The sequence below is a fragment of the Lytechinus variegatus genome, chromosome 3 (assembly GCF_018143015.1).
Source record: "Lytechinus variegatus isolate NC3 chromosome 3, Lvar_3.0, whole genome shotgun sequence".
Classification (NCBI taxonomy): Eukaryota; Metazoa; Echinodermata; class Echinoidea; order Temnopleuroida; family Toxopneustidae; genus Lytechinus; species Lytechinus variegatus.
This window is the reverse complement of record NC_054742.1, coordinates 33,475,313-33,497,281: the sequence shown is the minus strand read 5'-3', so window position 1 is coordinate 33,497,281 and position 21,969 is coordinate 33,475,313. Positions and strand designations below refer to the sequence as shown.

At 35.9% G+C, this 21,969-nt stretch overlaps 2 protein-coding genes across 2 annotated transcripts in view; one reads left to right on the top strand and one right to left on the bottom strand.

Annotated features, from left to right (window-relative positions):
- LOC121410827 (uncharacterized methyltransferase-like C25B8.10) overlaps positions 1-1,178 on the bottom strand; it is a 46,983-nt gene extending 45,805 nt beyond the window's left edge. The window contains exon 1 of the mRNA XM_041603142.1: positions 870-1,178. The gene's annotated coding sequence lies outside the window, so the exon portion shown is untranslated. The remainder of the gene's footprint in view (positions 1-869) is intronic.
- A 10,090-nt stretch (positions 1,179-11,268) lies between these two features.
- Positions 11,269-16,774, top strand: LOC121410826 (solute carrier family 25 member 44-like). Its single transcript, XM_041603140.1, has 3 exons — positions 11,269-11,952; positions 13,315-13,454; positions 14,035-16,774. The coding sequence occupies exons 1-3, from the start codon at positions 11,355-11,357 to the stop codon at positions 14,224-14,226; spliced, it is 930 nt and encodes a 309-aa protein (XP_041459074.1). The 5' UTR covers positions 11,269-11,354; the 3' UTR covers positions 14,227-16,774.
- The last annotated feature ends 5,195 nt before the right edge of the window (positions 16,775-21,969 follow it).

Sequence of the window (21,969 nt, the reverse complement as noted above, 5' to 3'; positions counted from 1 at the left end):
TTCACCACCTGAGGAAGGTCAGGGTGCAAAAGGCGAAATATCTGCAGAACAATGAAATTCTCAATTGTAGGCGAAAGCTCTTCATCATCCAGGATATGGGATCACTGTGATGGGTAATAACACCACCAGCCGTCAACAAATTGTTCTCGACAAACGCAAGTAATCTTTTATATAAATCTTTTGGTCGCTCATCAGATTCCAGCTTTATCTCGCAAAAATAAAAAAAATGAGCACCTGTTGCCTAGAAACCGTAATAAGCATTTATGAGGCGCCGATCTATCTAGTTACCTATTCAGTGGAGCACTATAATATATTACCCTGGCTGTAGCTCCAGCTACTAAAGGCGCTTGGTGCATTCAAGGAATTAATCCTGCCGGGTACCCATACACCTGGGTCGAGTGCAGCACAGTGTGGATAGATTTCTTGCTGAAGGAAAACACGACATGGCTAGGATTCGAACCCACGAATTGCAAACAATAGAATTTCTGGCAATGACTGGACAAACATTAGCTATTCGACCAAGCATAAAATCAAGTAGGGATCGCTTTCTGTTGAGCAGTCTTGCGTAACTCTGAAGGAACGGAGGGATTGTCATCTATGAAACCCCTTGTGGGGTTAGCTTTTGTTTTCTTACCCCATGTTACACCTATGAACGAGGTTACCGACTCAGAAAGGAAGAAAGCAAATTAGGATCAAGATTCAAGGTGTACAAAAGACTCTGTCTCCATTCTTCAAAGGATGTAATTGATCCTACTTTACCCAAGCACCATTCCTTTAGTACTTTAGGCATACTGCACGCCAATGTAGGACCGACACTAATTACGGCTAGAATAGATCTAACCAATTACTCGTCCACGGTAAAAACTTACTTTTACGCTACAACCGGCTGTTTTCCTTCTCAGCAAAGTCCTTCAAATGTGGAATAAGAAAAAAATTCAGACGTGGGTGAATCCCATAAGCGACCAACACGACAATACATTAAGACTCGGATGCAACTTTGTAGTTAAGATCATCATCAAGTGTCGGAAAAACGAATAGTCACATAATTAGCGCAGATGGCGCGTGACAAGTCGAGTTGTGCTATGTTGTGCTATGTTGCTTCATTTTCTTATCATTTTGGATATATATAGGAATTTGGATTTAATCCTGGATTTTGCAATTACTAATTTGAGGAATTTCCGGATTGCAGTAGGTAAGCTGTCATTTTTGGTCCTTTCATGCACTTTGCACTTAGATAGCGAGGGTTTGAATTTCCCGCCAAACATTGGCGGAGAATCTAGCTCAGTGCAAGCCCCAGAAGAGGAGGGGGGGGTTCAAGTTATTAGGAAGCTAAAATTAGCAAAAAAAAAGATTGAGAGAGGGTAGTTCGAGTGATGTGGATCAAGAGCTGGCAGCAGATACTGACTTTGGCACACCGCGCCGTCAACTCCTTTCAAAACAGGAATAATTAAATGCCACAAAAGCAGACCACCTAAAGGTACTCTTAATACCCATTGAGAGAAATAAAAACCTTAGTGTAGTTAATGAACTAACTATCAAGAAGGATATTGGAAAGGCTTGCAGGTCTCCCCGGGGTCTCCCCCTGACTGAAACAAATTCTGAGCGGAGTGGACCTTCCTAAAAGCAACACGCTTGTGTGTTGCTGCCCTCTACGTTCGTTGGTACGTGCTCTCTCAGATCTAATGTGAGTTATTTGGTAAGTAGATTGTTGATCTAATGTATTTGTTTCAGATGTAACTTTTCATGAAAATATATTTTTTACTTCACTTGGAAATGCATAAGGAAAAACGTACATTGCTCTTTATTATATGAGACATCTCCTTGATAAGATTAAGACTAAATTTAGACTGGCACTGATAGATGAATGCGGCATTTTATTTGCAGTCCCACATGCTGGGAATTGTGTTGGGATTTTTAATTGATAGTGACCTGAACCACTCTGAGTCTCTGGGCGACACCCCTGTACTTAACCGTGTTCAAAAACTGGGACTCGGTTCACGCGCATTTGGGTCGCCCTAGCTTAGAACTTAGCATTAATATCTAGAAATTATTCAACTGTAGCTGTATGGCAGTGTATCCTATTGCCGGACACCTTTAATAATTTTATTTCACATTTAAAATGATAACTAGACTCTCAGTCTCACACTCATTCAATGAACAAGGTTATAATATTACCTTGTTCTCAGTTATATATCCATGTGTGGCAAAATAAGGGTGGCAATGTTTGGCTTATTTTCTCTTTTTCTTTGGGGCAAATGCTCGATTTTTTACACCGACAGTTTTCATTACACCCACTTGTTCACTGCTACCATCTGGCCTGTGGAGAATCTACAGGTAGGACTATGGTATGCCAATGCTGTATTGAGCACACACTTTAAAGGGGAAGTTCACCCTGACAAAAAGTTTATTGCAAAAATAGCAGAAAAAATAATAAAAAATATTGCCGAAGGTTTGAGAAAAATTCATCAAATAATTAAAAAGTTATTAGAATTTCAATTATTTGATTTGTGACGTCATATGCGAGCAGCATTCCTACATAGCGAATGGTAAAAAATCAATGAAATGTCATTTTCTCAGAAAATTGAAAATGGTTTTCACTGTAACTTTTGTATATCAAAAGACAAATCATTTCACACCCGATCATGAAAAGAAAACAAAATTAAGTCATCAGGAACCATACAAAATTTGAAATTCATGCATTTTATATTACATAACACATGGGGCAGCTGCTCGTTTATGACGTCACAAATCCCAAATTTTGAACTCTAATAATTTTCTTACTATTTAACAGATTTTCTTCAAACCTTCACCAATATTTTTTACTATGTTTTCTGCTATTTTTACAACAAAGTTTTCTTTAGGGTGAACTTCCCCTTTAAAAAATCCTTAAAATATCACTTTTGTTACCAAAATTACTAATTTCCATACAGTTTTAATTTATTTATCATTAGTAACGTGGGAATAATTTTTGTATTCACCAGAGCGCTCAAAAACTTGAGTTTTGGGCATATTTTTGTGTACGCCCTCTATTGGTGGAAAGTAATATGGCAAGAAAATTTTCATTTCTTGATCTCTATTTTTAATTAAGAAAAAATGATAGAAAGAATCAAATTTAAATAAGAGCCAAGTTTTATTGAATAACAGGTCTCATGGAAACTGTCTGTGTCAGTGTAAAAAATCCAGCATTTGCCCCAAAGAAAAAGAGAAAATTAGCCAAACATTGCCACCCTTATTTTGCCACACATGGAGATATAACTGAGAACAAGGTTATATCATAACCTTTTTCATTGAATGAGTGATTACACCTATTTTTCCTACAACTTGGCTCTTATTTAAATTTGATTCTTTGAATAATTTTTTTCTTAATTAAAAATAGAGATAAAAAATGAAAATTTTCTTGCCATATTACTTTCCACCAAAAGAGGGCGTACACAAAAATATGCCCCAAAGTCAAGTTTTTGAGTGCTCTGGTGAATACAAAAATTATTCTTAAGTTACTTATGAAAAATAAATTGCAACTGTATGGAAATTAGGCCAAGTAAAAAAAGATAGTAGTTGATCGTCCGGGTTTTTTGAGAGCGGTGATGAGGGAGGTCCTTGCTATTTGCTATCTTACTATTTTTTTTAAGAACACGGAGGCATTTTCTCGGTCCGATTTTTGACATCAGTGATGAGGGAGGTCCTTACTATTTACTATTTTTTTTGCTATTTTTTATTCAAATGATTGTCAGGCCATGTCAAGCTCGAATTATGTGAACGATGTATGCTCAATAGTAATAATAAATGATTAGAAATATATATATACATCTATGATTGATTGGAAATCTATGGAAAATAAAATCTATTGATGTATTATTACTGATGTATACTGGTACTGTATTGTTGTCAAACAGAATGTTCATGTCAAGTGAATAATTTAAACATTTTAATTTATGTAAGGGTAAAAAAAATGCATGGGGGGGGGGTCTTTTTTATTGTCATGGAGTCTTGTTCAATTTTCCAGAGCCAATCTCATTTTTAGCTCTGGGTATGGTTTCGCATCGCAGTTTTCGGGTGCTTGTTCGTTTACATAATGTTTAATACTACTGGATCTTTTCCGGGTTTGCAAATTTTATTTCCTTGCTAATTTATGATGGTATCTTCAAAATCCAATAAAAAAACAAATCAGAATTTTTTTCTTTCTTGCAATTACGGCGATATCGGACTTTGCAATTATTTTTGAAGTTGCGAGAGAGATCCCAGAGTAATCTTGTGAATTTTTTCGTTATTCAGCAGCCATAAAAATAGTTAATAACAAGAAAATTGATGCTGCAATTAAAAAGGGAAGATGGCGAGGACGAGAAACATCACAATTTTTTTTTTTTTTTTTTTTTTTTTTTTTTAGAAAATAGTAAATAGCAAAAATTTTCATGCGGCGGCCAAAAGTGATGTGCGCGAGGACGATCAACTACTTTCTTATTTTACTTGGCCTTAGTAATTTTGGTCACAAAACTGATATTTTAATGATTTTTTTAAAGTGTGCTCTGTGCAACATTGGCATACCATAATCCTATCTGTAGATTCCCCACAGGCAGGGTGGTAGCAGTGAACAAGTGGACTCTCATAGAGACTACTCTAGAGTCTAGATCTACTCTAGAGTCACTTACACATTGTACGAGGTTAGTATGTACTAACCTCATACAAAAGACCGTGTTTGACCCTGGATTTCGAAGTAGTCGGCAAACATCGCTTCATTGCTGAAGTAATATTTGACGAAACTCCTTCTCGCTACGCACCGGGGCTCTTGCCGGTAAGTAGCAATGGGGGCAATTAACAAATAGGAAATTATTTTAAAATCATAATCATTAAAAAAAGCAAATTTACTTACCTCGGCCTCGAAAGTGACTTCGCTTGTCTCTTCCACAGAAATACAAGGAAGCCCGTTGGTGGCGCTAATAATTTCACAACCTTGATTCAGCTCCTCGGTAATTTTATAACTATCTAAATCTTTGAATGCGCAATCCTTATAATTAATTTACTAATTATGGGTATCAATGAACGAAATACCTTCAAAAACATAATTAAAGATTATTATTGGTGATGATAACACTTATTTGCAATGAATTTAAAAAGATGACATTTAAATTAAAAAAAAATGAAAATAATATACGTGCCTGGAAAGAAACCAGCAGTACAAGCTTTAATAATACTTGAAATAAATGAAAGCGAATTTGATATAAAGAGACTTCTCAATTCAGCAGAGTACTCGCATCAAAAAGCTTTGGTATCCTTCGTAAGAAGGACCCAAAGATTCACATAGTATATTCGAGTCATTATTGTTAATTGAAATAATTGAACTTTGTATTAGTTCCATTCATATATGAATATTGATATGTTTGTTGAGTCTTATAAACCCATGTTGGAAAAAAAATATATATAATTATATACGTGTTAGATATGAATGTGTTAGATATGAATGCATTACATATATGTCTTCCGTATGATCTTATTAATTTGTAAATATTTGATATATTGAACAAACTATGAGATGTGAAAATTAACCCAATGCACGATAACTGCACAAGACTCAGAACGTTTGTTTTGTCTCGAACCTAACCATTTGTATTAACATAGAGCTATTTTGAAACTCGGTTGAAGGAGATCATTTCGTCAACAGACATCACACAGCCTTGACTGGTATTGGGGGGGCCTAAGGCTACGCATGCGCATCATGCAGTAGCTGAGAAACCTGATCAATGTACCGATCCGGGCTTGGCCAGAAAATACATCTGAAGTGGTTAAGTGATTTGTGATGACAGTCTGTTGTGAATCTCCAAAATTGCGCGAATAATGCAGCGCCGTACCTGACTTTTACTGAATTGATTTTAGTACAGAAAAATTTATAAATAAAATTACCGCAAATTATGCTGGCGCAAATATTCACTACTGAATGACACGCGCCGTATAAGCTAAAACAGCAACAACAACACCAATAATATTACGTATACGATATCCCAAAGTCTATACAATGAAAAGATTGAACACTTCACGGACTTCGCGTAATGCCTTGCGTCGATTTGCGTGTAGAAATAGTGTAGGTGCCTAGTCTTTCCCTTGTCGTGTCTTTGATCTGAATATTAATCACGCGCCCTCTTTAGGCGAAAATTGATATCCGCGCTGAGCAGATTTCATCTCCGTAAAATCTTCACTAAAGATCAAGAAAATATACATGTTTTTTAAAAGAAACTTCAAGGAGAAGTCACGGAAGGATCTAAATGATTCGGTAAGTGTCATAGCAGAATGTGATATATGAAATTTTAAGTCATATTTTATGTGGGCAAAAGCCCAGCAAACTTTAACTGTGTTGTGTGTGTCGCGTGCATACAACTGATATTCCTTCGCACGCGAGATGCTTTGAACCCATGGGTGCTCTAGAGTAGCCTGGGGCGTTTTGTGGAGTGAAAGTTATCTACTATACGTATGGAGTCACTCCCCACTACGCCTGGTACTCCTACCTATACTTCCCCACATACGGGTACAAAACCAGAAACTTTCGCCCCCGAGAATTCTACTTTCCCTCTAAAAGATCTAGGCCTAGCCCTAAAACATGTACATGGGGTCCAACTTCATTTCCAACATTTCTGCGATATTGATTTCATTTTTAAAGAAGAATTCATTTAAAAATACGAGAGATTTGTTATGAAAAGATGGGAAGAGCTTACGGCCGTGTTTACGTTGCCATCTTGATTTCTTTGTCTTCCGCTTGGCGACAGCACGCGATTTGCGAAAGTTTCTGGTTTTGTACCCGTATGTGGGGAAGTATAGGTAGGAGTACCAGGCGTTAGTGGGGAGTGACTCCATACGTACAGTATATAACTTTCACTCCCCAAAACGCCCCAGGCTACTCTAGAGCACATGTTCACTGCTACCACCCTGCCTGTGGGGAATCTAGAGGTAGGACTATGGTATGCCAATGTTGTACAGAGCACACACTTTAAAAAAATCATTAAAATATCACTTTTGTGACCAAAATTACTAATTTCCATACAGTTGCAATTTATTTTTCATCAGTAACTTGGGAATAATTTTTCTCATTCAATAGAGCGCTCAAAAACTGGAATTTTGGGCATATATTTGTGTACGCCCTCTATTGGTGGAAAGTAATATGGCAAGAAAATTTTCATTTTTTTATCTCTATTTTCAATTAAGAAAAAAATGATTTAAAGAATCAAATTTAAATAAGAGCCAAGTTGTATGAATAATAGGTGTAATGGAAACTGTCAGTGTAAAAAAATCAAGCATTTGCCCCAAAGAAAAAGAGAAATAAGCCAAACATTGCCACCCTTATTTTGCCACACACGGAGATATAACTCACTCATTCAATGAACAAGGTTATGATATAACCTTGTTCTCAGTTACATCTCTATATGTGGCAAAATAAGGTTGACAATTTTTTGATTATTTTCTCTTTTTCTTTTAAACAAATGATTGATTTTCTTACACTGTCAGTTTATACAATACAGCTATTCATCATATAACTTGGCTCTTATGTAAATTTGATTCTTTGAATTATTTTTTCTAAATTAAAAATAGAGATTGAAAATAAAATTTTCTTGCCATATCACTTTCCACCAATAGAGGGCGTACACAAAAATATGCCTAAAATTCAAGTTTTTGAGTGCCCTGGTGAATATAAAAATTATTCCCAAGTTGCCTAATGAAAAATAAATTGCAACTGTATGGAAATTAGTAATTTTGGTCACAAAAGTGTTATTTTAATGATTTTTTAAAGTGTGCTATGTACAGCATTTGCATACCACAGTCCTACCTGTAGATTCCCCACAGGCAGGATGGTTGCAGTGAACAAGTGATATAACTGAGAACATGCAAGGTTATATTATAAAAAACTTGTTCATTGAATGAGTGCTCTAGAGTAGAGCTAGAGCGTAGTCGTAAAGGAACTACAATCAAGAAAAATTCGCACTTGCTATTCCAAATATTATGAAAAATCATGAATATGATAAATCATTTTATATTTACCAACCATTTTCTTTGCATCGCACTTGCCGCATACCCCTCCACTAGCCTGGAGGCGTCTGGGGAGTAAATTCATCTAAATTCTACCTACGTAGGTCACTCCCCTAACGCCTGGATTTGCTTCATATGCCTCTCTGTAGAGGCGAGGGTTACCCGTCTCGAACTTAGACCTAAATCACCAATTTTATTTTTTGTTTTTCGCCCAAAGTTATGTACATTGGCAAGTTTTATGTTTACACCCATTTTTTTGTATTTTTCTTAATTTTCATTAAATAAATAGTAGTAAAATTGAAAGAAGTTAAGAGCAAGAGCGTTCACTTACCCCGTCTGTTTACGTCGCCATTTTTATTTCTTTTGTTATCGGTACCTAGATACACACGCGTGCAGAACTGTAACTTAGATTTTAAAAATACTTGCATTTGCTGATTAATATCACGATTCGTAAAATATTTGTTTCGGTTGATAAATATCATAAAGTAAATTATATGATATTTATTGATTAAAACAAATATTTTGCGATTCCTGGTATCTATCAGCAGATGCAAGTATTTTTTTAATCCAAGTTGGCAGCTCTACAGTATATCCAAACTTGGATGGTAGATGGACTTGGGGGAACTGCATGTTAGGCTGCAGTCGGAGGTCACATGGTAAGATCAAAGGTCATTTTAAAGTCCACGTTAAAGTTTATATGCAAAACTTTCGTATGACACCTGACTCTGCAACTGGAAGTTACTTTTCAACAAAACTTGGTTGGTAGATGGACTTGGGGGACGTTCATCATGTGCTGCAGTCGGAGGTCACATGGTAAGGTCAAAGGTCATCTTCAGGTCAATATACAGAGATGCCAACCCTCCCGATTTCATCGGGAGGCTCCCGAAAATTCATCCCCATTCCCGCCCTTACGATTACCATCCATATCCTCCCGAAATTACGATGTTTTTACATTGATCAAATTGGATTGAAAGTACATGTATCGTCTGCTAACTTTAGCATGTAGTAACTCCATTACGTTCGCTGCTACTAAATTCTGTGTGAAAGGCAGACAAATAAGGAGCAGCGAAAAGCTGGTGCATGTGATATGCCCGACGGGAATCCACTGTGCACCAGGCCGGTAGGCCCGGCTAGCTTCGCGAGGCGTGTCCGCTCGCGGCCGCTGGATTTGTCGAGTCGTGCGGTGGAACATTGGTGCAAGATTTCGGTGTATTGATGGGTTGATATCGACACAAAATGGCGGAAAATCAACAAATGAAGACCAAGAAATGGTCTCAGAAGTATAAGACTGAATACAGTCTCCAGAACCCGCGTATTCGGAAGTCGGAAAGAGGAATTTACCATGCATTTTGCACAGTTTGCAGCGTGGACATTTCAGGGAATACAGACATTGCGAAGACAAGTCTTCTAGCTCCTGTTATGTTAACTTATTTCACCAAGCAAGGGACCAGCCAGTGAGGAGGAAGACGTTATCTGCGCTGAGCTTTTCTTAACTGGATTAGTATAATTCCTTTTTATTATTATTTTTGAATAGGTAATTTTCTTCTATTGTCCCCTCATTTTTTTTTACATGTAAAAATGCAACAAATTTTCTTTAATTTTTATGTTAAAAAAGTGGGAACAATGTTTTCTTAACATGTGAAATGCTCCAAAATAAGGGTCAGATTGCACCAGAGAGCATCTAGAAACCCAGAGCTTCCAGGGCCCTAAGGCGGGCCCTGGACCCCGGCCGCATGGGTCGAGCGCTCCGCGCTCTAGATGTGCGCTCTGCGCACATAATTTGGTGTCGGTTGCAAATTCTCCCTAATTCTGATTTCGAAATGTTGCCATCTCTGATATTAAAGTTTACGTGCAAGGTTTTTATGACAAGTGTTATTCCATCCCAGTCATTTCACAATGAAGTTTTGATACAATTCTGTTGCGTGCCCTCGCAAATCACGATATTTCTGGTTATTTTCATAAGTGGGCGAGACACAAAATCGCTTTTGCCTTGTTTATTAGAAACGGCCAAAATTATGAATGCTTATCCCCTACTAATAAAAAAATAAAGATAATACAAAATAGATTTGATTAAATCTTGGTATAACCACAGCTGCTATAAATTGAGAAAAATTATTAAAATGCAAAAAAAATGAAAAAAAGTCCATTACAAAATCAAAGACAGACTACAATAAAGAACGAAACACTTGGAAAAGATATTTAAAAAAAAAAAATTAAAAGGCAGAGATTCTTGTAACTGTGCAAGGTCTAGATCTACAATGATGATCAAGATCCTTAGGCTACCATTACATTATGTAGATTGGTTGTTTCATGTTTATCATTATTCAGCCAAGTTTACAATGACGTCATCATTCGTGCAATTTTGGATCCATAAGATTTTGTCCATTGCAAGCTCACGCCAACACCACTGGCAGTACACGTAAATAGGGTGCGCATGTTTTACAATGCAAAAATCAACAGACTGCGTTCGCACTGATCCTGAATGTACTTTTGCACTCAAATTTATTAATACACAATGACAAGGATCTATTTTTAGGTGTCATATAAAACAAATAATGTTATTTTCATCTGTGCAATGGACAGAGTACTTCAGTTCAGTGAAAGATGAAATGAATGATCCATTCAACTCGTGTATGCTTTGTTGAATGGATCATTTTATCTTTCAACTCATGAAGTATTCAGTCCATTGCACTCATGAACATTCATTATTTGTATATTATTGACCAAATCATGATACTAATAACACACGATAGTACAGTCCTACATGCTGGTCAGGGGGTGATAAAATCATAATAAATAGCTGTTGCTCAGAAGCATATCACCACCCCCCCCCCCACATGTAGCACTGCGTACAAGTATCAAGCTTACAAAATATCCAAATTACAGCAACAAAAAATCTAATTCAGCATTTAGTGATATTTCTAAAAGAATAATGAAGGGCAATTTATGACTGATGATGTTTTCAATGTAACTGGAGAATTACAAAGGTGGTCGACTTGTCATTAATCATTTATACAGACTGGTGAAAGAAATGATGGGGTTGTGTCTGTTCTGAGCCTGTGTGTAATTTTCATCTGTACAGGGCAGGGGCCTCATTGCTTTCTTATTTCATATGGGATTTGTAATGCATTTTCAAATTGTAGTAATGTCTCACCTTATTGTGACATGCAGCATTCTGTATAAAGTCACAACAAAGAAAAATACCTCTGATATGTATTATGATAAAATGAGTTTCCTTCAATTATGGTTTCTCTTTCACAGATCAAATGGAGCTTAATAGGTCTGAGGGTAAAGGAATCAAATTAAATTTGTTCTGACAGATTACATTTTACCAGAATTCTTCAAACATGGCCACCAAGAAAAGAGTCATCCGAATCATTGAATGGGATGACATGGACAAGCGAAAGTTCTTTGGGTTTGGTGCCATGCTGTCATTTGCTGTTCGGACTTCAGTCTATCCTTCCCATCTCATCAAGACCAGACTTCAAATGCAGCATCAAAACAGCCTCTACAAAGGGACATGGGATGCATTAAAGAAAATCATCAAATATGAAGGGGTCAGAGGATTATACAAGGGTTTTGCTGTGAATCTTGTATCTATAGGTTCAGAGCAAATGTACATTCTTAGCTATGAGATGATGCGAAAGGCTTGTGAGAATATGGACAACACCCCTCGTACTTTCATAGCTGGTGGATTTGCCTCTCTGGTTTCACAGACAATACGGGTGCCTGTTGATGTTCTCTCCCAGAAGACTATGATGCTGGGACTAGCAGTTGATGCAAAGACAGTAACCAAACCCGTAAGGTTCAATGATGTTTTTAAACTTGCCCAAGAAACGTACCATAATCATGGGTTCTTTGGATTCTACAGAGGATATGTTGCTTCCCTATTGACATTTGTTCCTAACAGTGCTCTTTGGTGGACATTCTATCACAACTATACAGGTAAGCCCTAAAGATCAAATTTGAATCCATCAAAATATCAGATATAATATTAAGTGAAAATAGGGATGAGGGTACAGACTCTCCATTAACCCTAAATAGACTGGGCTATTTCGACACCTAAGAAGACGGGGGGGGGGGGGGGGGCTGATTCAGCCCCTCCTTATGATCTCGGCCGTCCATTGCGTGAACGCAACGAAAATTGGCACGCGCATTACCCATGGCATTATCTACAAAACTAATATCAAATTCTGCAAAAAATCTTATTGCTCATTAATTATGCTAATTTTTGCATAAAATCATAAGTTTGCTCTAATTAATAAAATATTGCCCCTAAAATGCTAATTTTTCTTCACATACTCTAGATTGGCATCTGATCAAATTCATTTTACAAAAATTTCAACATCATATTTATTTTCTTATGTATTCTATTGTTTTCTAAATTTCTTATGTATTTCCATGTTTTTCGACTTTTTGTTTTTTAATGATTTTTTAATGGAAATTATCAGGGACTTGATTTTGACCATTGACAAGATAAAATTAATTGATTTTAAGCAGTAAAAGGAAAAAATAATGATAGATTTTTAAATTTGGCTAAAACACTATTTGCATTGGATTTGTACACAAATTCACGTTTTTTAGTAATTCTGGGTCTGCATGCACTTACGAAATGTTGCGTAATTTCGGAACCGCGTACCCGGGGATCACAAATTTGCGCGAGACTTGAAAGTGAAAAGTCAGCAAGGGACTCGGTCAAAAAATTATGAGCGGCGGATTTATCGCGAAAAATGTCGAGGGGGGGGGGCTGATTCAGCTCCCCCCCGTCTTCTTAGGGCTAAACTCTGAATGCATTTATATAATTTTCTAGTCTTGGACCACCTTAATGATGAGCAGTCTGCAGGTACAAGCCCTGATTAATAACAAGTGGATCTTTATAGAAGCCTAGCACAAATTTCACGTTGTCATGCCTATTTAGGACAATCAACAGTGCACAATCACATTCCACACTGGTAGTCTGGAAATTGAGAGCACTCTAATATGTGTTTTGAAAAAAGGTGTCTGCAAACTCGATGTTGATGGCCAACTGTTATTTCTGCTGTTCCCTGAACCAAGCAAAACCTTGAAATTTAGAGCAATTCTAGACATGGTGACTTTAAGCAATAGAGTGCCTGCCGCATTATGAGAAATTTATGGAGTATGTTTAATTTAACCCGTCATCTTGGCAGGCATTCAAGAAAAGAGAAGGACAATAATATGTTGTGCAGGGCCTGCTGGAAGATCAACTGAAGTAATTATCCTTGTAAAATGAGTTATATTTTTTTTTATTACTCAATATTTTATAATATTTGTCATTTTTATATTCAGAACTAATTGCCTCCTTCCTGAATACCAGTCTTCAACTCCAAGTGCCTACTCTAGCTATTCAGGCAGTCTCAGGGTCCTGTGCAGGATGCAGTGCAGCATTTATCACAAACCCTATGGATACTGTTCGCACAAGATTACAGGTAAGTTGCTATTGAATTGTGCCATTCTTGTTTCAATGTTTCATGTTACATGTCTAGTGCAGCCATGAATGAATTAAGAAAAAACAGTGTTTTTTCAAAATTTCCTCAAATCTGGCATGGTTTGCATGACCTAGCACAGTGTATCATCTCATGCACAGATTCCAAACAACATGCTGCAGAGAAGCTTTTAACCCTAAAAAGGTTGGATTCCCCCCCCCCATTGAGAGCTTTGCCGCCGATCATGCGAGCGACACAATGCCTAATGGTAGTGTGCGATGTAATCTACAGGACTGTATTGTTTGATTTTCCAAAATAATAAGATTTGCATACAATGCCAACCCTTACCATTAAACCCAATCACTCAGATAAGTAAAAGGATTAATAGCGGCCATCTATGCAACAGATAGTCTGAAAATCATTGTTGATTCTTACTTAGCCATAACTTGGTATCTAAAATTTTTAGGTTTTCAGGTTTTAGCTTGTATGATGAATAAAGCTACTCTTGAACATCTGCTAAAAGAAACGGCAAGTGGCAAATACATGTACCTTCTATTAATGAAATTCCTTTCCTTACTGGCAGGTCACTGGTCAGAAGTCCATCACTAAGACGTTTCGCCAACTGCTTGCAGATGAAGGCATGGGGGGACTGACCAAAGGATTGACAGCACGACTCCTGTCTACCATCCCGACCAGTCTCATCATTGTACTAGGCTATGAGACCATCAAGAGGTTTAGTTTACGGAAAGAACTCATGGACAGTATCCAATGGTGACATTAGTTTTGGGTTTGTAGGTAGTTACAATATGATTATAGACTCTTACATGTATAATAATGGAATATTTTATGAAATATGTATTTTTTTAAGTCCTATGATTTAATACATGCATGTACTTGTATGTCATTCTGTCAGGCTCCCTGTGTGTGGTTGTACTTTGTGAATTGAGGTTTTTTCTGTTTCTGATTTCTTTACTACCGTAATAAATGCTTGAGTATATAGATGATTGAACACTTCAACATTACAAACAAAGAATTATGGATATCAATTATAAGAAAATGTATTGCAACTTGTGTCTGCACCTGAATTTTAACCATATGGCTATGAAGATTTTTTTTTTTTTTGGGGGGGGGGTACTGAATAACCAATTTTGTCTTTTAATATGTTTCATTTTTTTTCACCATTATTTTTATGAATTTTTGTTCCACATCTAGTGCATATTTTGAACACAATGATTTTGCAGTTCCAGAGCTGTTCCCTTTGATTTGTGTTAAGATGTTCTTGTAGGGAATGTTTCCAAGTACATTTTCCCCAAACCCTGTTTCTCAGCACAGGTCTAGAATTTAAATTTTCGTTGGGCAGTGCCCCCTTTCTCTAGTTCACATTAAAGTACAGTGGAAAATTTAAAAAGCTGTACAGAGAAAATCAAAGGCCAATGTAAAGGATGCTATCAGTTGTCCTGGATAAATGTCAGCCCTAACATCAGCTCTAACATTGCAGGATTATGTTTTTGAATAAAGTTGCATATACATGTAAAACAAACTATTTTACAAAATAAAGTATAACATAGGAAATTATAAAACAGGTTCAAGGATGTAGCCAACAGTGAGTGCGTATACAAGTCACATTTTCATGCTTTTACCCTAATAATACGGGGAGGGGGGGCGGGGCTGATTCACTCCCTCAACTTTTTTTTTGCAATAATTCCGCCGCACAAATTTCTTGACCATGTTGCTCACTAACTTTCATCATTTGTATATTATAAGCAAAGACATATAAATTGAAATCAGAATTTACCCCCAAATTTGAATATATGCAGTCATTGGTTTGAATAAAAGATATGACAATATTATTTACAATTAAAAAACATGATTGCTGAAAGGTGCATGTACTCGTAATACCTCATTATTAACAATGAAGAACTCTTGAATGAAAATAAGCACAGAAATTAGAATCAATGTATTTTGATTTCATGAGAAATTTGCATATGCATTTAAGTAATCATGCATTTGCATTATTACTTATGCATAATTTGAAAATGAGGCAGGGTATCATGAATCTGTAGATGCTGTATTGTATATTCTGTGTTATTCGGTAGATTGATAGCTGAGATCTTAGGATGGGGGGGGGGGGGGGGAGGGGGAGAATTCGTAGTTGTGGGCTATGTCATTATTCTATTTAGGTGTCAAAATAACCAATTCTTTTTAGCGTTCATTTTTTTTAGTCTCCTTTCCCCCTCAGAGAGAGTTTTGAATGATTGTAAGATGATGCTGATATTGGTTCCAGTAATAAATACATGCATCTACTGCCTATTGTCCCTTGTTAAGTCGATGAGAAACATATATTGCCAGTGGCTATGATATTGTTACATATTTTAAACATTAGTTTTGATTTAATTAAGTAATTCAGTAAACCTGTTTTAAGTTCCTACATATGTAGTCATTTTATCATAAACCTGTACATTTATTTTACTGTGAATATATATCTTTGTACGTATCTTTTCAAAATTATGTCTGTTTATATAAAGCAATGTAATCCTCTTCATTGTGAGAGCGTACAAAAAGAAAATAGCTGTAGAATTTGTACAATTTTTTTTGTTAACTTTCAAGATATATTTCTTATTCATCACCTCATCCCAACTGTTATGATAGTGCTGCAGTAATGTATGGAATGTAATTTATTCCACCTATAATTGTCATGTCCTATCACAATAAATAGTAATTGCTCCATTTGAAAAAAAAACATAATTGTCATACAGCCAGTTGCCTGGTTACTCAACATTCATTTTGATTTCTCAACAACAACTCTCCTGGTTGGATTTTTTGTATAAGTTTAACATACCTTATTAGATGATAATATGGAGTAAAGTAACTTTAACCTCTTTTGTGTCATAGTGGAATAAGGCCAAAACACAAAGGGGATCAGACTCCAGTAAGAACATAGATCATACAGTCCATTCATGTACATGTACCATGTGTTATAGCTCATGCAGGCAACAAGAGCTTCGCAGAGTAGTAATGGTCTCACCAAGGTTTTGACATTTGACCTGTCCATTATGGCTATAATCATGTGATAAAATGAATATCAATAAAATTGGATACCACTAATTATTTTAGAGTTAAACATATGCAAAATATTGACATTGCAAAAATCATATGCAGTCACAATATTGGACATGGATTGTTCCCATCAACAAAGCCTCAGTCTGCAACAAAATAATAATACATCAAAATCTTTCAACAAAAATATTCTTAATAAAAAGTACCAGTACCAAAATCCAGAGATTGCAGCATTTTTGTATTTCATAATGTGTATGGGTCTCAGGCACTCTGAGTCTGCTGGAAGAAAATGACTTGACTTGCAAGAGCAAATTATTTCACTAAGTCCATATCTAGGCCTCTTGTAAATTTTCATGTTTATGATATTTTCTTTAAGAGTCCAATAAAAAATGAACACTGTAAAAAGGAACATTCTTATAAGACTTTGGAAATGAATGTGCTAATGACTGCGGTAGATCTTTAAAAGTAAAGAAATAGCTCTTTGTTAATCTTAGAAATGCTCCCTCTCTCATGTCTAGCTCATCAGTGTTTGTATGTAAAATATATGTTTTCACATGAAATGGTATTTTATATTTAATGTAGTTTGATTAATTTATTGTATGGGAAACTTTTAAAATGGAAATGATAGCTGAATACTTTTATGATGTGTTATTATGAAGACTGTATTTTGATGTTCACTTCGTTTAAACTTCCATGTATAATGCTAGGTTCCTACAGTTGGTCTGTCAAATATGATCTGACCCAATCCAATTCCTGTTTGTTCATGTTGGCATGGTAATCGGTAAAAATCTACCTTTCAATGGTATAATCAATCTACCATCATCAATATCAGTGGTGATTCATGGTCAGAGGAGGAATCCAGATTGATATTAAACAAGTAAGACTTCTTATTCATACCATCCAAACACCAAATGATGCACGTATATGCAGTGGGATCCAAGTCTCTAACAATCCACTTACACTGCCCGAGAAAGGAATGTGACATATGCAACTATTATGTTCCCTATTTGTCTGCCAATACCTCTTCACTTTAGAGTTCTAACCAGACGTAATGTCTTTCATCAGGGATTTCTTCGTTATTGGAATATGTTGATTTGATTATTTCCAATATCTAAAAGAAACACCACGGGTAGCACAGTTTATTATGGAAACTATCGTTTACCAGAGAATCGTTCTTTAATCTGTTTTCTAATGTCTGCTAAAGATTGATTGTGCATTAATGAAACCACAACTTCCACGTTGTGTACATAATGATGCCAATATTATTGATTCACAGGATACAGAGGGATGTTTAATAAAGCCATTCTAACTCATGAGACTGTAATAGCCTACTGTTGACAGGAAATATGTGATGATTGAAATAAAGTTAATTTAACTTGGAACTGCATAATTCATGCGATTATGTGAACCATAAACAATCTCAACATAGAACTGAAATGATGTCTCTTTATAGTTCTACCAATGTATGTCTTATGAATTATCTTCAATTGAACTGATATACACCTTAATCCTCATGAACATTTAAAAGTTCAAATTCAGTTTTGATAGGAGAAATATTGTAATTTTTATTCGTGAACAGGATTGTGTTTGGTTGTGTGATTTCTGATGGGCTAATCAAGAGTACTGTCTCTGAACAAGTTTCTGAGAAACACTTGTGAGAAACATATCATTAAAAAGATGCAATATTATGTATTTTTTAAACAAATATAGTCATGTTGTTTGAAGCATTTAATTTATCACGCAACTTGAAGATTATCTATTAAATGACTATACGAATGGAAATACCAACAAACTTTTATTGATATTAATTTGTGTACAGTATTTACAGCTTTCAATATTATGATTTAGTGTTCATCTAAAAAACTAGGATATTAAGCTGTAAAACGAACAATAGAATGGGTCAGATGTATAAAAAATATCAATTGCTTTTGCATGGCCTTTGCTTGATTCCGTATGCATACAAATTAGCGAGCAAATGCTTTTAAGTAAGTTGAAGCAATCGCTGACTGCTAGCATTTCCTTGACGATCGAAATGTACGCTTTTTAGCTTTTGCTAAAAAGCGTGTGCATAAAGCGAACATTTTCGCTTGTGCGTTCAAATGCCAAATATATAAACGTGTACATTTATCAAAAAGAAACAAGCTAGTTTGACACCACGTCAAGGAAAAGGTGTTGAAAGAAGCGCTAATTTGAAGCATGATCTTTTTCTTGGCTAGCTATTGCCTGAAGCAATCGCTTGCCAGCAATTGCTACTTTTATGCACCTGACCCATTGAATGCGTCAATGGATGGATGGATGAATGAATAGATTCTTGGATGAATAACTTGGGGAAGAATAAATGTATAGTACAATCAATGACAACAGTAATGGTTATTGTGAACCTAGAGCTCTAGATTTGCAATCTGAAATTCCTATGATTCATTCCGAAAACTAATGACATTGATTATGTAGTTTGGGTCACAATAAAGAAATCGAGAAATTAATTTGAATATAAAGATCCCGGATAAAGATTTATTTTAAAAATGAAAATAATATCAAGACCTATGAAGAGTATACGTATCTCACCAAATCAAATAAGGCGAGCGTGAAGACGCCTTGTTCTATACTTTTAACCCTATATAGCCCGGGCTATTTTGAAATTCCATAGCCGGGGGGGGGGGGGGCTATTAGGCCCCCCTCAGATCTCGGCCGTTTATCGACCGATTGCGACCAAATTTGGTGTGTGGGTGTCTCATTATGTATTTTTACAAGAATGCGTTGTCAAATTTGTGATATTTATTATCATTTTTTATTTATCTAATTAATTATGCAAATATTCAAATTTTTTCAAGGAATTTTAATTTTTTTGTAGCCCCCCCCCCCCATTTTGTTGAGAAAATGCAATGGAATCAGGCATGTTAGTAGCCAGTCATGTAATCTAAAAGACAGCTCACTCAACTGTATTGAAATTGTATAATTATTAGATTATAATATTTAGTAATTAATTATGCGCATCCGCTAATTTTTCTTGAAATTCTGAATTTCACATATTGATTACCACGTCTGGGCATAATTTTTTTTTCTAGTTGTGTACTGAAGAAAGGTGATATTTACTTTATATATATTTTGACCTATCATAAAAAAGTGAAAATACTTATGCAAATTAGAGAAAAATGAATATTCATTAGCAGCCAGAAAGTTGAATGTTTCAAAGTAATTTTTTAGATGGATAATATTTTTGTTTCCTTCCGTGTTTCCAATTTCTTATGTATTTCTTTGTTTTTAATTTATTATGTATTTCTTTGTTTTGAAATCTCTATTTTTCATTTTATTTTTTTAATGTAGAATAGTTGGTGATAGCCCAAAAGAAAGTTATGTGAGGAAAAACAGAAAAAAACATTCATCTGACAACACTTCTTGTAAAACCAATACATTGTACACACAAAAGTCGATGGAAATTGCCTTTTTTTGGTGACATTGGTCACGAATATGTGCTATATCTCCGCAAGTGTACCCCCGATTTTCGCAAACAGGGTCTCAAAATTTGCGGGAGATGTGAAAGAAAAAAGTCATGAAATTTCAGCGTGTTTTTTTTTGCATTTAGAAATTATCGCGAAAAATGTCGAGGAGGGGGCCTTTTAGGCCCCCCCCCGTACTATATAGGGTTAACCCAGTGTTTCCACAGCTCCAAAACAAATTTCCCGAAAATTTCATACGCTTAATTGCATAATTAATTAAATGAATATGAACAATTAATTTTTTGACAATTTTACTTTACAGTCTTGTAGTTTACATCTTGCACTACGCGTGTGCAAATTTTCGCTGCGATCGCGCGATCAACGGCCGGGATCTGAGGGGGGGGGGGGGGGGGTCAAATTGACCCCCCCGGCCCCAGTATATGTTGGTCTGAAATAGCCCAGTTTACACTTCGACCAGGGGACAAGCGCAAAGCGCGATGAAAATTTTCGATCCAGTGATCTGAAATGGGGACATTTCAGGCACTGTTTGGATTCGTGAGCAGGATATTTTGTTGCTATATTGACCTAGCTGAAAACCACACATTTGGGTAGTCGTGAAAAAGAGAAAAATATCTCGTAAAAATTAATGTGATGGCGAAACGTGCGCTGAAAATGTTGACACATTGATTTCGTCTCCTTCTTCTTCTTTGCGCCGCAAATAAGGGCCATGACACTACCTTTTACCTTCACTACTCAATTTTTTCCTCTCCCACCTCCTCTCTCTCTCTCTTTGGCCTTATTTATTTCCTTTATCTCTTCCCCCTTTTCCTTCTCTTTTCCTTTTTCTTATTTAGGTGATCTGTCAATCGACAGATCAACTATTAATTTCGTACGAATTTTCTTTTTTATTTCTTTATTTATTTTTATTTTTCCGCCCTTTTCTTGTTAGCACAAAATCTCCAAATCTACAACATCAATTTTCATCAAAATATCATCAGATATGGGGACTTATCATGTGATGTGTATAAAGCAAGTTCAAGGTCAAAAGGTCATCATGACGTCATCTAGACGCCATTTTGTAAAATCACATTATCAATCATATCTTCATTATCAACTATCGAAAATCAACAATATTTACATCACATTAACTTCAGGTCAAGGGTCAACCGCCCATGTCATCAAAGGTCATGTAAAGGTCACGACGTGCGCGTACGCGCGCGTCAAAATTTTAAAATGCTCAAAATCACTTTTTGACCAAAGTAGAGTATGAATCAGGTCATTTTAAGCATTTCAAAAATTTGCGCGCGCGCACGGTTCCGCGCGCGTTTCTGCGCGTAACGGCACTATACAACATAGGATCACCATATTTTTAATATCAATGCATCCGTAATAAAATTCTGAGTAATTTGATACCTTGATCAACTTTCTACGACAAGTAATAAAGGAATTAGCCTCCATCAAAGTTTACAGCACGCGCGCACGCGCGCACTAAACATAGACAATATATGTGCAAAAACATGCCTATACAAAATTCATTATAGCTTTTAAAGTAGTCCGTTGACCCCATTTTTTTTTCACATTCGAATGGAGTATAGATGGGAGATATGATTTTATGTCACATTTGACCCGAAATTATATCATAACGTCATGAAAATGACGTCTGAACTCAAAATTTCCATTTTGCTACTTATGACGTCATCATAATTATGCTAATTTGACTCTAACTCTGTAAATATTGGTCAATTTTCGCGCAGTTTTCAATATGTTGTAGCTGAGGACATACTCTTTCTATTGTGATGGCTATATTAACATTTAAAGGAATGGATCATCCTAAAAAAATCCAAATTAAAGAGTTATGTCATTTTCGCTCATTTTGTGTGCAATCTCTATGGGAAATGACTTTTTCTCAAAACCGGATTCTACATTTCTCTATTTCGCGAACCATATCTCTATTTTATTTAAACGGATTTCTTTGAGCTTTGAGTATGTTGTAGCTGAGATTCTAAGCTATCGGAAGTGTTGCA

Bases quoted from the DNA above. Each gene is read 5' to 3' on its own strand.
- LOC121410826 (XM_041603140.1), top strand. From the start codon at position 11,355: ATGGCCACCAAGAAAAGAGTCATCCGAATCATTGAATGGGATGACATG. The intron at 11,953-13,314 runs GTAAGCCCTAAA...TTTTATATTCAG, and splicing joins ATTCTATCACAACTATACAG to AACTAATTGCCTCCTTCCTG. The intron at 13,455-14,034 runs GTAAGTTGCTAT...CCTTACTGGCAG, and splicing joins CTGTTCGCACAAGATTACAG to GTCACTGGTCAGAAGTCCAT.